The sequence below is a fragment of the Anomalospiza imberbis genome, chromosome 4, assembly GCF_031753505.1.
Source record: "Anomalospiza imberbis isolate Cuckoo-Finch-1a 21T00152 chromosome 4, ASM3175350v1, whole genome shotgun sequence".
NCBI lineage: Eukaryota > Metazoa > Chordata > Aves > Passeriformes > Viduidae > Anomalospiza > Anomalospiza imberbis.
The window spans coordinates 50742799-50755973 of NC_089684.1; the positions used below are offsets into that span (position 1 = coordinate 50742799).

At 36.3% G+C, this 13175-nt stretch overlaps 1 protein-coding gene across 2 annotated transcripts in view; it reads right to left on the minus strand.

The window, feature by feature from the left end:
• Positions 1-348: 348 nt before the first annotated feature.
• LETM1 (leucine zipper and EF-hand containing transmembrane protein 1) overlaps positions 349-13175 on the minus strand; it is a 29196-nt gene continuing 16369 nt past the window's right edge. For both annotated transcript variants that reach the window (XM_068188497.1, XM_068188498.1), the window contains exons 6-14: positions 12574-12777; positions 12000-12119; positions 10798-10929; positions 10006-10176; positions 9243-9398; positions 8350-8484; positions 7589-7776; positions 5629-5767; positions 349-4270 (exon numbers count right to left, since the gene is read on the minus strand). In XM_068188497.1, the coding sequence (XP_068044598.1) occupies positions 4121-4270; positions 5629-5767; positions 7589-7776; positions 8350-8484; positions 9243-9398; positions 10006-10176; positions 10798-10929; positions 12000-12119; positions 12574-12777 (1395 nt within the window). In that variant the 3' untranslated portion in view covers positions 349-4120. The remainder of the gene's footprint in view (positions 4271-5628; positions 5768-7588; positions 7777-8349; positions 8485-9242; positions 9399-10005; positions 10177-10797; positions 10930-11999; positions 12120-12573; positions 12778-13175) is intronic.

Here is a 13175-nt window from a genome sequence, read left to right on the forward strand (position 1 = left end):
ATTCTTAAAGCAAAAGCTTAAAAGGAACAAGTTCTGCCACTCTTAAAGCTTTTTATTTGGTATTTGGCTTTAAGCAGAAGAAGGAAAAATTTGCAACACAACCTTGCTTATTTATTAATATTTTAAAAGCATGTCAAGGCAGAAGGTTGTCTTCAGCCACCTGTTGAAACACTTGACACTAGAGAGCAGATTCAGCATTTGCATGTTCCCAAATCCTGTTTTAAAGCAGACAGGAGATTACTTTCATGGACACAGCTCATCAGCATCCAGCCCTGTGCCTGGCATCTCATCTGAGGAGCAATAAATTAACACTAAATAATCAAAAACAACAGAAAAATAATGGAGAGATTAGGTTTCAAAATGATTCTTTTATTGTAACTAAACAAAGGACACAAGCTCCAATTAACATAAAAATTTTATACTGAGTTATGGCAAACACAGGACCAGTATGCTCAGAGCACAGACAAATGATTTTCAACTTAAATTTATAACACAGCCTGAAATTCATCAACTGAAAAGCAAAATTTGGAATACATACGAAGAACAAAATATGGGATTATTCTTTTAATTAAGTATACCCAATTGTTTGATATTAACAATTTAAAAGTATTTAAATACATGCTGAAGTAGCTAAAGTTAAAATTATTAGCAAGGTATGCAGATATAAAGTTACAAGAAGTATTCTGGAGTTGTATAAAAGATGTAACTTTTTCCCCCTGGACAAAGCCTACGTTAGTGTAAGGTATATCCTGGCAAGAGATAATCTCTACCTGCGTTCAGTCCTGCTGACAAAATCCAACTGAACCAGATTTCTGGCACTTAACCTGCAGGTAGATTGACTCTCACAGTATGTAGTCAGTGATGAAAAACTCTGTGAAAACCATCTTTTGGGCTAAGATGAAAAAGAAACAAGTTTTTCAATAAAACAGCTCCTATAACAAGCTTGTTTTGAAGGGGGAAAAGAAATCACATCCTACTCTACTTCTCTTCCCTGTTGCTAAATGGATTTTTAAAAAAGCTTTTTGCATGTTTTACATTTTCCCCCTGAATAGTTTATAATAGTCAAAATTTATTTGAATCTGTAACCATCAATGGTCTTACCAATCACCTAAGTCTGAGCTCAGAGGCTTTGCCTGTGTAAGTCACAAAGTCATTGAAATCTCACATGTCCTTTAAATTATTTAAAGAAATATTTACATCTCCTGATAAAATATTCACTCAGGAATAAGTTCTGACCAGTTAATGTACACTTGTACACTCATCCTTCTCTGAATGTACTGCAGCTTCTGGTTTGTTGGTCAACACCAAAGGCAACCAAACACATTAGCTGGAGCTATTCCACTCTGCTGCAGTTGCCTGTATCACCAGTACTGAGCTGCTTGGGAGGTTCAAAGTTGGGTAAAAGTGGATCACCAAGGGCTTCCTAATCTTTTAAAGCTTGCAGAACATGTGTTGTTCAAGTCCAGCTGTCATGGGTCTGCCTGCTTTCAACAGAAGGAAGGTATTCCCCATGAAAGTCCTTTCTGTGGTTGGTGTGCACGTCCTGTCACTGCTTTAGGTCACAGCAAAAAGCTGGCATTTCTGACTGGCATTTAAAAGAATTTTATGTAATCTGTAAAGATGTCACAATATGCCATATTTAATACAAATCCAAATGTATCCCAATTACTTCAATCAGAATATTCTTCATAAAACAAACAAAAAAATCAGCTATTTTTGGCTCCCTTCTTATTTAGTCCACATAAAATTTAAGTGAACAGTAAACACAGAACAGCAAAGTGTTTTTAACTCTCAAATACTGCAATCAGTCAATTTACTTTCAGGACAGTTAAAGCTCTATAAAACTTTAATCAATAAATATTTGAAAACTGCTTTTTCTGCTACTTCCCTGGTTTAAATCTGCGTGCATTCAAATGAATACAATTCTGAGGTTTTTGATATTCCATGAAAGGTAGCAGGCAATTTTAGAGAATCTTTACCACATTTCAGGAATGTCAAGTAATATTATTACACATTGTTTTAAAATTGAAGATATGCCACTGTAAAAATTGAGCGTACTTCAAAGCCCATAAATTCTAGCTGTAAATTATAAAATGGAAAAATTAGTTTCTAGATTGTATTCTTGTGAAATTAGTTTTATTCTTGAATTTTCATCTAACACAAGCGTTGGCCTAAAAAAAAAAGCACAGAGTGAAGTCAGATCTTCAAAAATCTACAAAGTGACTTCCTTGCTGAAATCTCCAAGGTAATCTTAATTTAGAGGAAGAGAACAGCCCCCTTGTTTTGGGATACATGAACCATAAAGATTGTACTGATTTGAAATTTCAGCTTCACCACAGCAATTTCACACTTCAGATACAATTACAGTAATTCTCAGGAGGATCTTGCTGTAAGCAGCTTTCTTTGCAAACTGTACAGAATAGGAACTCAAGAGTTGAACTAGACACTGACTTTTTCTAGAACTGTACATCTCACTGTACATATTGCTTTGGAAACAACTAAATACAATGGTCCATATCATGCAAGCCATGAGACTGTCAAAACTTCTTTTGTTCCACTAACTTCAAATAAGTTTGTACAAATAATTTAGCCAATCTAGATAAATACTACACATGGAATTATGCTGAAATATGCTTGGGAGTTGGTATTTTCTACAAAATTATGCTACTATTAGTAAAAGCATTAAGTACTAACTGCCCACCTCAATAGCATCATGTACAGTGCCATTGTCAGATGTGCTCTCTATAATGTACACAAAATCAAGAATGGTTGTACATTGTATAATACTGGGTGCAAAATAAAAACAGAATAAAAACCCCAAACCGCAACCTTGCTGGTTCAAGCCACACTACATGTATTTCGTAATAGATTTCAAGAAAAGTGTAAAATTTAGGCTACCATGAATTATGGAACATCCCAGAGTTAGTATTTTAGTTTTAAAACTTTAAAATTTACTGCTAAGAAGAAATATTAATGAGAAAACCTTGACCTACTGCCAGTATGTAGTCACACATTTAAAGACAGTGACTATAAACCAATAATGTAATCAAAGCACTGGCAATACCAGAAATGACTTGTTGACTGCACAGTAAGCAAAGCCATGAGATGAACATATTTATGTACTCTGGCTATACTTGGTTAATGACTTTATACCTGAGATGAAAATTGAGAGGTAAGAGAACTAGTTGTGGTGTAAATAATTATGAGATGAAAATCAAGCACACAAAGATAAGCTACATTTTTTTAAAATATATGCAAAAAGATCACAACTGACATTTTCCCCTTTAGATTATTTTCATCCTGCTATTCAAACACTTTAATTCACTTTCCCATGTGACAGATTGTGTTCTGAAACTATTTTAAAGGCTCCTGTGATTCCAATGGTTTAATAATTCATGGAGTTTTGAGTAGAAGCAACATACTCTACTCTCTAGTCCTACAAAATTTAAGGCACCCATAAGTAGCAAACTTCATGCCAAGTTTCCATTCTAGGGAAAAATAAATCTGATTTTTCCCTTCAACAGAAAATAATAATAACTATGAATTCATAAAAATTATCAGAATGCCACATTCTCTGTCAGTGAGGCAACACCTTAGTGATATTTAGCTTAAAACCCCTAAATCTACAGAGCTACTACTGAAGCCACGGAATCTTCACTAGCAGATTAGAAAATGTGTAATACTGTGATGGAACAGAAAGATTGTATTAAATTTTGAAAAAGCTAAAAAGAAGAAGAAGAGCAAGGTTGGGCCCTTTGTAATGATGGAAGAAAATAAATGGGAAACATTTCTCCATGATAGATACACTTAATTTATACAGCAAACTTCCAAGTTTAATGGATCACTGTACCACAACAATGAGTGCAAATACATGTTTTTGTGGGCAGGAGCACTGCTACAGAAGCCTATTCTGTTTTCATCAGTATGGAATGACACTGAATCACTTCTTTGACGAACGGAAATTTCATTCCATATGTCAGAAAACTTATCTACCATTTATTACCAGAATCAGCTCAAAACACTTCCCATAATCACAAAGCTCAAGTAATATGTAGCCATTAGACACAGAAAGATATACAAGATTTTGGTTACAACTGCGATTAGCTTCAGATTCTGAAGCTTAATTCTTTGCTTCTGCAGCTTCCTTATCATGCTTTTCCTTTGCTTTCTCTTTTTCCTCCAGTTTTTCTTCTTTTTGAAGCAGTGACATAATCTCAGCAACCTGGCTGGTGCCAATATCAATATCTTCTTTGTCAATCAATTCTACAACCTACATGAACATCAAATGAAATTCAGAGTGCATTTAGGTTTTACATGATGGAGGTATTTTCCTATAATAAATTTTGTTAAGACAACAAAAGTATTCAGTTCTCATGTTCAAGAAAAACAGCATTTTTTTCTTACATGGAAGACATATTCAAACCACAACCACTACATCAAACACATCCAGAGTACTAAAAAAAACCCTAAAATGTAAACTAAAACACTTAGAACTTTTGACTTTTGTGCATGCAGCACACAAAGATATTTTAAAGCATTAGTAAAACAGACCCATTTATTTTATCTATTTCAATGGAAAGCTGAGATTCGGTACCTGTTGAAAAAGTATTTAAGACAGTAATTTATATGCTTAATTTTATATTTATTTTATTTAAGAAGACCTACTGTACCACTCAGGCACAAATTCAGAAAAACTTAAAAGTAGAGGGGGTGGGCTTTTCAAAAAGCAAATGAAAAAAATAGTCTAGTAAATTATTCCAAATTCCTTTGAATAGCTTTTTGTACAAATGTATTCTTGGCATATCTCCTCAAGTTCCTAGACTTATTGTGCAATATATGCAGAATTTACAAGTACATTTTATCTGTGTTGCTAAATGTGCAACGGCTGTTTAGAGCAACAGGGAAGATAATCACCACTGGGGCAGTAGAGAGGAAAAATGTGTTTCAAAAGGCTGATACTGTATTTTCTAGCTGGCCAGAGTTTAAATGCTATTTCTGTGTCCAGTAGCAAAATGACTTGAGGGAAGTAAGTTTCAGTACAAATCTAAATTTACCAAGTGAAAAAGAAACAAGAAAATGAAGGTGAAAAGGAGAGAAAACCTGAGAATGTTCAGCAAAATGAGACAACAGGACAAATCAGGCAACAAACAACTTGTTGTCTTTCAAGCACAGGAAATACAGATCTCAGTGAAACATCTAAAGTATACAAATAGGCAAGAGAAGCTACTATTTTGTATTGATATGAAATATATCTATGGATGTTATGTCAAGACTTTCCATAACAGTGGTAGTTCTACTCCCTCCCATTTATAAGTAATAACAAAATTACTATATTTTACAGAACTTGACAGAGACATACAGAAAACCCTAGAGCTTTAAAGGTAAAGTAGTAATGGACATGGATTCCCCCGCCTCCACCCCCCCCAAAAAAAAAAAAAAAAAAAAACAACAGACATACAGATTCTCAAGACGCTGTTATGTAAGATCTATTTACAATACATACCAAAAATCTCACTGGCATCAAGTAAAAGACCCTTGCAAAAGACTGCACTATGAATTTATGCCCAAACAGGTGCAATGTTTGAAGGATGTTTAGCCTTATTTTCTTTAAGAAGTCCCTTAACTTACCTTAACAACATTATCTATATCAACTTGGCCATCCTTGTTTTCATCTAGTGCCTCTGCAATTCTTGTTAGCTTCTCCTCTGGAATCTTCTGAATTTGTTTCATTGCATTAATTAGCTCAGCAATGCTGATGAGATTCTTCCTGAAGAGAAAGCACAAACTCTACATGACAAGCAGTTACTCCAAAGGAACAAGGTTGACAAAAGGCAGTACTGGAAGCTACTACACTGCAGGATGCTTGTAAAATTATTAATTAATTATTTATAATCCTGAACAGAATGCAAAAAACTAAAAAGGAGTTACTGATCAGAAAGCAGTTTTTTATCTTACCATCAAATCTCATGTTTTTAGTTTCCACATGTTATACTGAACAAATACAAGAACCCAGAAGGATTTGAAATAAAATTTTCTGTGCCTCCCAGACTGTGTATCTAATGCCTTTTGTCCCTTCACTCTCCATTTACCAAAGATATAGTGCCATGTTTCTGGCATCCTTTTACATATAGAGGCTGGCTGACAGAAAATCAATGAGTCACAGGAAAACAAGAGCTGAGAACTAATCACTTGAGCAATTGAGCTGTTTTGTTAAATCAGCTTCACTTGCTCCTGACAAGGACCAGACTCTGGGGAAGGAAGGACTAGCAGGTTTCAGATGTTACTCTCTGCTCACTGATCTCATGACATTCAAGTTGTCTGCTGCAACCTAAAACCAATATATACTAAACAGAAGGGCTTTATCATTTAGTCCCAGCTCTTCTGGGCACAGACAGACTTTTTTGCAAGGAACATTTTTCATGCTGCTGCTAAATGTCCTGGACATGGCTTGATAATGACTGCACCACCCTGAAGGTTAAAAGACAAACCTTTGACAACTAAGCAATATTTAAATTAGTAATTTTCAATCATCCACAATCACCTACAAAATTATCCAGAAAACCATCCATTACAAAGTATAATTACATTCAGTACCAGCAGATTCTGCATTGTATTGTTAGTTTACAAATTCAGATGGTTTTGATCAACAACTTCTCTGTAGCACCATTCATATGGCTGCCTTATTGCACAAAATCTGCAACAAATGACCGTTTGCCCTGGGGACTGGAAAACACAGAGCTCAGAAGCAACAAAAGCAGAATGCCTATTTGTGTTTAGTTATGCTCTTTGGGAGCGGCATGCTCTCTTAATGAATCACACAAAATGGTTCAAGTGCAAACCAGATTAATACAGCATTCATGATCACAAACTATGAGAGTTTGTGTCACAGTTTCCAGGTATTTCAGTGTGTGCAACAAGCAGTCTATGACCATTTAACACAGGATTACCTGAAAGACTCTCCAATAATATTAAGACCTGGGTAAGTGTCGATAAATTAATTTTGTAATGAAACTATCAGGAAAGATCTTTAATTGAAAATCTCTGTGTTAAAATTTGAAATGAAGTAAATCTCTTGGAAAGGGAGTGTGTAAAATGATCTCACTTCCATTAGTCACATTTTCTCACTTGTCTCAAGACACTATAGACCTTTGCAATTTGTTTTTCCTCACTAACATCTTTGTTACTAAATAACAAATATGGACATCCTCATACTGTTGTGCACCTTTTTAGTCAATGGCACAGGGCAAAATTACTGTGTGAGGAGCATGACTAAGATGATGATTTCACCTGTAATCCTGTTAGTGCCAGAGACATGGGCGAGATGGTAAAATTCTAATCAACACTTTGACTTTTAGAACACCCTCAGGATCTGGGGAATTATACATCCTTTTTTCCTTCATCAGTTCAACCACAGTTAGCCTTAGAAGAGAGAAAATCTGCAGAACAATTTTGTTAATTTTATTTTTTTAAATCAATTATCTAAATTCTAAACAAGTTATTCACCAATTCTTTTCTAACCACACATCAGATAAAAGCAAGAGTGAAGATGAACAGCCAGAGACACATCCAATGCTCCCAGGTCACTTACCCAGCAGGAGTATCCTCACCATCCAGCTTTGCATCTGCTGTCTTTTGACTGGTTTCTAATTCTACAATAATTTTGTCTATCTGACCAATCATTCGGTTCACTCTCTTCGTCAGTCGCTTGCTTGCCTTTGACTCTTCCACTGCCTCTTCCTCACCAGTTTTAGAAAGTTCCTTTATCTCTTGCAAATCCTAGAAGAAATGGTCAAGAGAGAGAAAAGCTTTTGCTGGTGTGAATTTGCAATAACAGACACTACTGACTTCAAGCAGCACTTCAAGACAGGAGCCATTTGTAGATGAAATACAAGTGCAGAGACATACAGAGCCAGATGGAATTAGAACAATAAATTTTAACACTGCTGCCTTTTTCATGCACCCCTTAAATGTTATTTTCCACACCTTTCATAAGACTGGATAAGGTTAATTTTACTTATCTTGGAAATTTCTGTAATACTGACATCTACACTTGCTAAGAAAGAACTGCAGCATGCAGCAGTCAGTCAGCTCCTGTTACCCCAGTCCCCTGGGAACAAGAGCTGGAATCTCATCTGCTGGGAACTACTCTAGTGATAACAATTAGGCTAACAATTAGGCTTTGAACATGTTACACAAATGAGGCTCTGCATTGTCACATACAAAGTTCATTCACTCAGCTTCTAACTTCAGACTAACAGACAACCAAGAAATATAATCTTTAAACTTGTGGATCACTTCTGCTAAAACTAAACATGAACAGAAAAAGAACTTCCATGCCCCATTCTTCACCTCATTATACTCCTGGATATCATCCTTCAATTCCTCAAGCTCCTCCTTTTCCTTTGTTAGTGATTTTTTCTGTTCCTGTAGCTTGGTACAAGCATCACTCAGCACATCAATCTCCTCCTTGGTGATTTCCTCACCCTGTAACAGAAAACAGACAAATTAGTGAAAGGCACATTTGTGATCTTCCTGCAAGATTTTCAGTCTTCTGGCAGAAAAAAACCCCTCAAGATTCTTTTTACATGTTTGGAATCATTACTATCACATAGTGATTTTGAGGCTAATACAAAGATTTTAAATGGCAAGGCAGTTAATTTGCTATGGTACTGTTTTCTGAAGTGCACCAGTAGTAAGTTCAGCTAATGTGATTGAAATGTGAGATTTTGAAATTCCATACCCGATCATTTCATTTAAGAATGTTTAACTTCATTATTGGGCTAAGCAATTAAAACAACTGAGAAACAATTCACTATGTATGGGAAAAGATAAACTACACCCAAAAAAAAGTAAAGTTTGGAAAGTTGAGCTGTAGAAAAGTTATCTTCAACAAACTTTGTGAGAATGAGGATGAACACACATAGGTTGTCAAGTACACCTGTCTCTTGAAAAGCTGAGAACAAAATATGCACAGGCCCATTCCATCTACAGACAGTGCAAATGCCCCCCAAAACAGGTATATTAATTTCAATAATGCAGATAGATAGAGGAGATGCTCTGAGATGTTTTGTTCTTGACTTCAGCTTCTGCTTTGGTGAATTTCCAATCCACTAAATGGTTGCTTTTAACTGACAGAATGTGGTGAGAGGGTTAAAAGTGAAGGGCAGACAAGCAATTTATCATGGTTCTCACATGAATGCTCTGAATCTTTACATTCAAAAGTATGAAAATGTGTGGTTTACCTTAATGCCTTCCAGCACTGGTGCTGTATCTATCAGTGCCTCTGAGTGCACTGCTGCAGCTGCCCGTGCCAGTTCTGGTTCAGTATCCATCACCACCTGGCTTTTTTTAGCTTGCAGAGCAGTTGCTTCAAGGTCTGCTGCTGGTTCTGCTGCTTTCTAAATTTAAAACACCTCATTAGGTTGCATTTAAAAAAACAAAACATTAGATATATTAGCATCAGTTGTCAAAATAGAAATAGTTGCTAAAGTAGAAACACACATTTTTATAAGAGGTTAAGAAACTGCAACATAGTAAGTGGTTTCACATTAACATACCCACTTGTATTTAAAAAAATACTTCTGTGAGCTCTTGAGGCTTAATTGACTAATGAAGGAGGCCAGCATCTTTTATAGTCAAATATTATAAAGCAACATTATCAGGTTAATGACAAATAGAAAGAGCCAAAGATAAGCACATTTAAAATGTGGGGTGCAGAAAATTAAACAAAAAAACCCCAAACAAAACCACCACCATTACTACAGAAAAAGAAGCCTTCTCTTACTGCTTTAATTAAGAAGGAAGAGAAATCAAAGATAACTGAGCCAACATTTTATAGTAAACTTTTGTGTTGCAGGCAGTTTAAACATTCTCTCACATCTTCCATACGTGGATTTAAAGTCCAGTTTCTTGCAGACAATACCCAGAGCAGAGGCAATAACTCATAACTTGCTAGTTTTCACATCACTTGACATTTACTCCTCAGTAGTTGTGAGCAGAACTTACCATGGCTGCAATTTCAAGGGTTTCTTTGACCTTCTCTGCAGCTTCAGACATTTTCTTTTCTTCATTTTCTTTTCTGATGGCTTCTTCTTCCTGAAGTGTTGCTTCCAGCCGCACTTTGTTATCTATTTTTTCACCTTCAACTTCTGCCACTTTCACTTGAGCCTCTTTGGCCTAAAAATAACAAAAGTAGTAAAATAGAAGTGTGTATATCTACATACAGGTATGGCTGTATAAGGTAAGTTTAGATATCCTGATTGACATAGGTAGTAAAGGTATGCTAATGAATAAAGTCAAAGCTCCCAAATGTTACCCTATTTTTGCATTTCTCAGAAAAAGATGACCCTCTTTCTTGAGAAAGTTTTCAGTTTTGGTGGAAACATGAACTTTTCACCCTGAAATAATACATGTTCTTCATTCTCTCTCAAGACTACCAACAATCTACTCTGATAATTTCTCTTTCTGCATAACATCATGTATTTTTAAGTATTACTGTCTTTCTATGGCCCAAAGCATTCGCTTTTTTTTTTTTGTATGTGAAAGGTGTATTCTAAATCTTCTTATGCTATTACTGTCTGCTGTCATGTAATCCAATAGTGCCCTGTATTTGCTTTATCCTCATATCTCTCCACGTACAACACAACTTCTGTGTGTTTGAAGGTCACTCAAATAAACCTATCTATGATTTAGTTTTTCAAGGAAAAGCAAGGAATTGAGAAAAACATCTACTTGTCTGGATGGATTTTCAGTCATGACACTGAAAGTTAGTTACACACTATGTCCATCAATACTTACAACACTGTCTGGTAGTGTCTGAAGGGTTGTTTTGAGCTGATCAGCTGGAGAAAGGGTATCTGGAAGATACATGGCTCTGGATAAAATAAGCAACGAAGTAGGAATCTCCTGGTTCAGGTGCAGATCTAACCACTGTTAAGTGCAATACAAAAAAACAAGTCTTTAATTTATGAATGTTTTATTCTATTTTACAAATAAAATCAAGCAAAAATAAATACAATTTCTTTTACCGCTACTTATTAGTCAATATCCTAACACAGGAACGACAGACTAAAACCAACTAAGAATTACAGCCATTGCAATGAAATATAGGAAGATGTATTTTATTTGAAGAAGTGTTTCAAGAAATATTGAATGAATATTTGAACAAGTGGTTTGTTTTCCATGCATCTTGAAATCACAGAACCATTTGGGTTGGGTTAAATATCGTCCATCTAGTTCCAACTCCCTGCCATGGGCAGGGACACCTTCCACTGAACTGTTACTCAGAGCTCCATTCAACCTGGCCTTCAACATCTCCAGGGATGGGGAGTCCACATCTCTGGGCAACCTGTGCCAGTGTCTCTCTCACCACCCTCACAGAAAAGAATTTCTTCGTAATATCTAATCTAAACCTGCCCACCTTCAGCTTAAGGCCATTCCCCCTTGTCCTATCACTACATGTCCTTGTGAAAACTCCCTCTCCAGCTTTCCTGCAAGCCCCCTTTAGGTACTGAAGGTGCTATAAGATGTCCCTGGAGCTTTCTCTTCTCCAGGCTGAACAACCCCAACTCTCTCAGTCCATCTTCATAACAGAGGTGCTCCGGGCCCCTGTAATGAACTTCGTGGCCTCCTCTAGACATGTTCCAACAGACCTTCCTCTAAACCAGGCAACACCAAGAGACAACTGATCTACTAGGTTAAAACTTCCTTTGAGCAAGATAAAAACTGACAAGAGAAACTTTCAAAATTGCAAACACATTTTGGATATGTTAAAGTATCTATCTGCATCATCAAAACATCATGGTCAAAAGGCAGCAACCCACAGCTACTACATACTTACAAAGTACATGTGACAAAAGCTTATTAGGAAGAAAGACTGTTTTAACCAAGCCTTTAACGAGAACAGAATCAAAATGACTTCTTGGATTCAGGACAAAAACCAGAGCATCAGAGCTAACAACTGGAATTAGGGCTGCAAAATCAGTCTTGCAAAACCGTACCTGTTTAAGCTGTTCCTTGAGACGCTCCTCTGTCACACCAAGAGCTCTCATCCCTCGGGCACGACAAGCTGCCTGCAGTTCTTTCACAGTCAGGGTATCAACTCCCTCTTCAGCAATCATCTGCACAATGGAAAGGAAATCTGACTGTGTTAGAGCTCAAAACAGAGGCACCACCAGCACTGCACAGCCACGTGTTAAAACAGCCACTAGAGGCTGCTGCGCTAACACAAAACAGCCTCGGCTGCTCCCACAGCTCCAGGAGGGTCAGCCAACCCCTAAGCTAATACTTCTATCAGCTCCCTTACAAATTATAGTTTCATAGAAATGGTTTTCTTTGTGACATAATTCTTTTCATTTCAATTAATGGTAGATTAAAAAAAGATCAGTTTTTTCTTAACAAATAAGGATGTGTCTGATTTTAAGCTCTTCAAGCCTTTTTGTTCAAAGTTCTCAAAATCAAAACAATTAAACAAAAAAGGAAAATGCCTAGAAAAACAAACATACATATATCCACACACACTCTTTACTGTTATGTGTCAAAATTATTACCCAGTGCCTATTCAGAATGACTCACCTTGTCATCTGCTTTTATGCTCCTCAACCTCATTGTCAGCTGGAAGCGGAGAAAGTTATTTGTCCCAATTGACTGAAGTTCCAACAATTTACAAAGTGCCACCAGCTGAGGCCTGGTCAGATTGTCCAGCGTCAACTCATCTTCAAACAGTTTAGAGAACCTTAAGATCTCCTCATTACTGGGTCTTTCACCAGTTTCCCTGATCTGTGAGAAAAAAACAAACACACACAAAGCTTTTCAAAGCAAATGTTATGGTTGGGCATTATTTTTAATAAAAACATTCTCCTCTTTTGTCAAGCTCTTTGCAACAGTTTTGAGATAAGAAATAGCACATAAGGAAGGAATGAAAGAAGTTTTAAATAAAGAAACAACTGACTTACTTGGGCAAAAGAACTGATAGTGCTGACAGTTTCCAACAACACTGCATAATGTACTTAAGATAAAACTACCAAAACAAAAATTTGATGCACCTGTACACTAAGGAGCAGGTCTAGCTGAATTGCACTGCCATGAGATACAGGAGTCACACTGGCAGATATTTGTTCTGGTACCATATTTACTAAACACAAAAACACATAAGATAAAGATGGGAAGATAAAGCA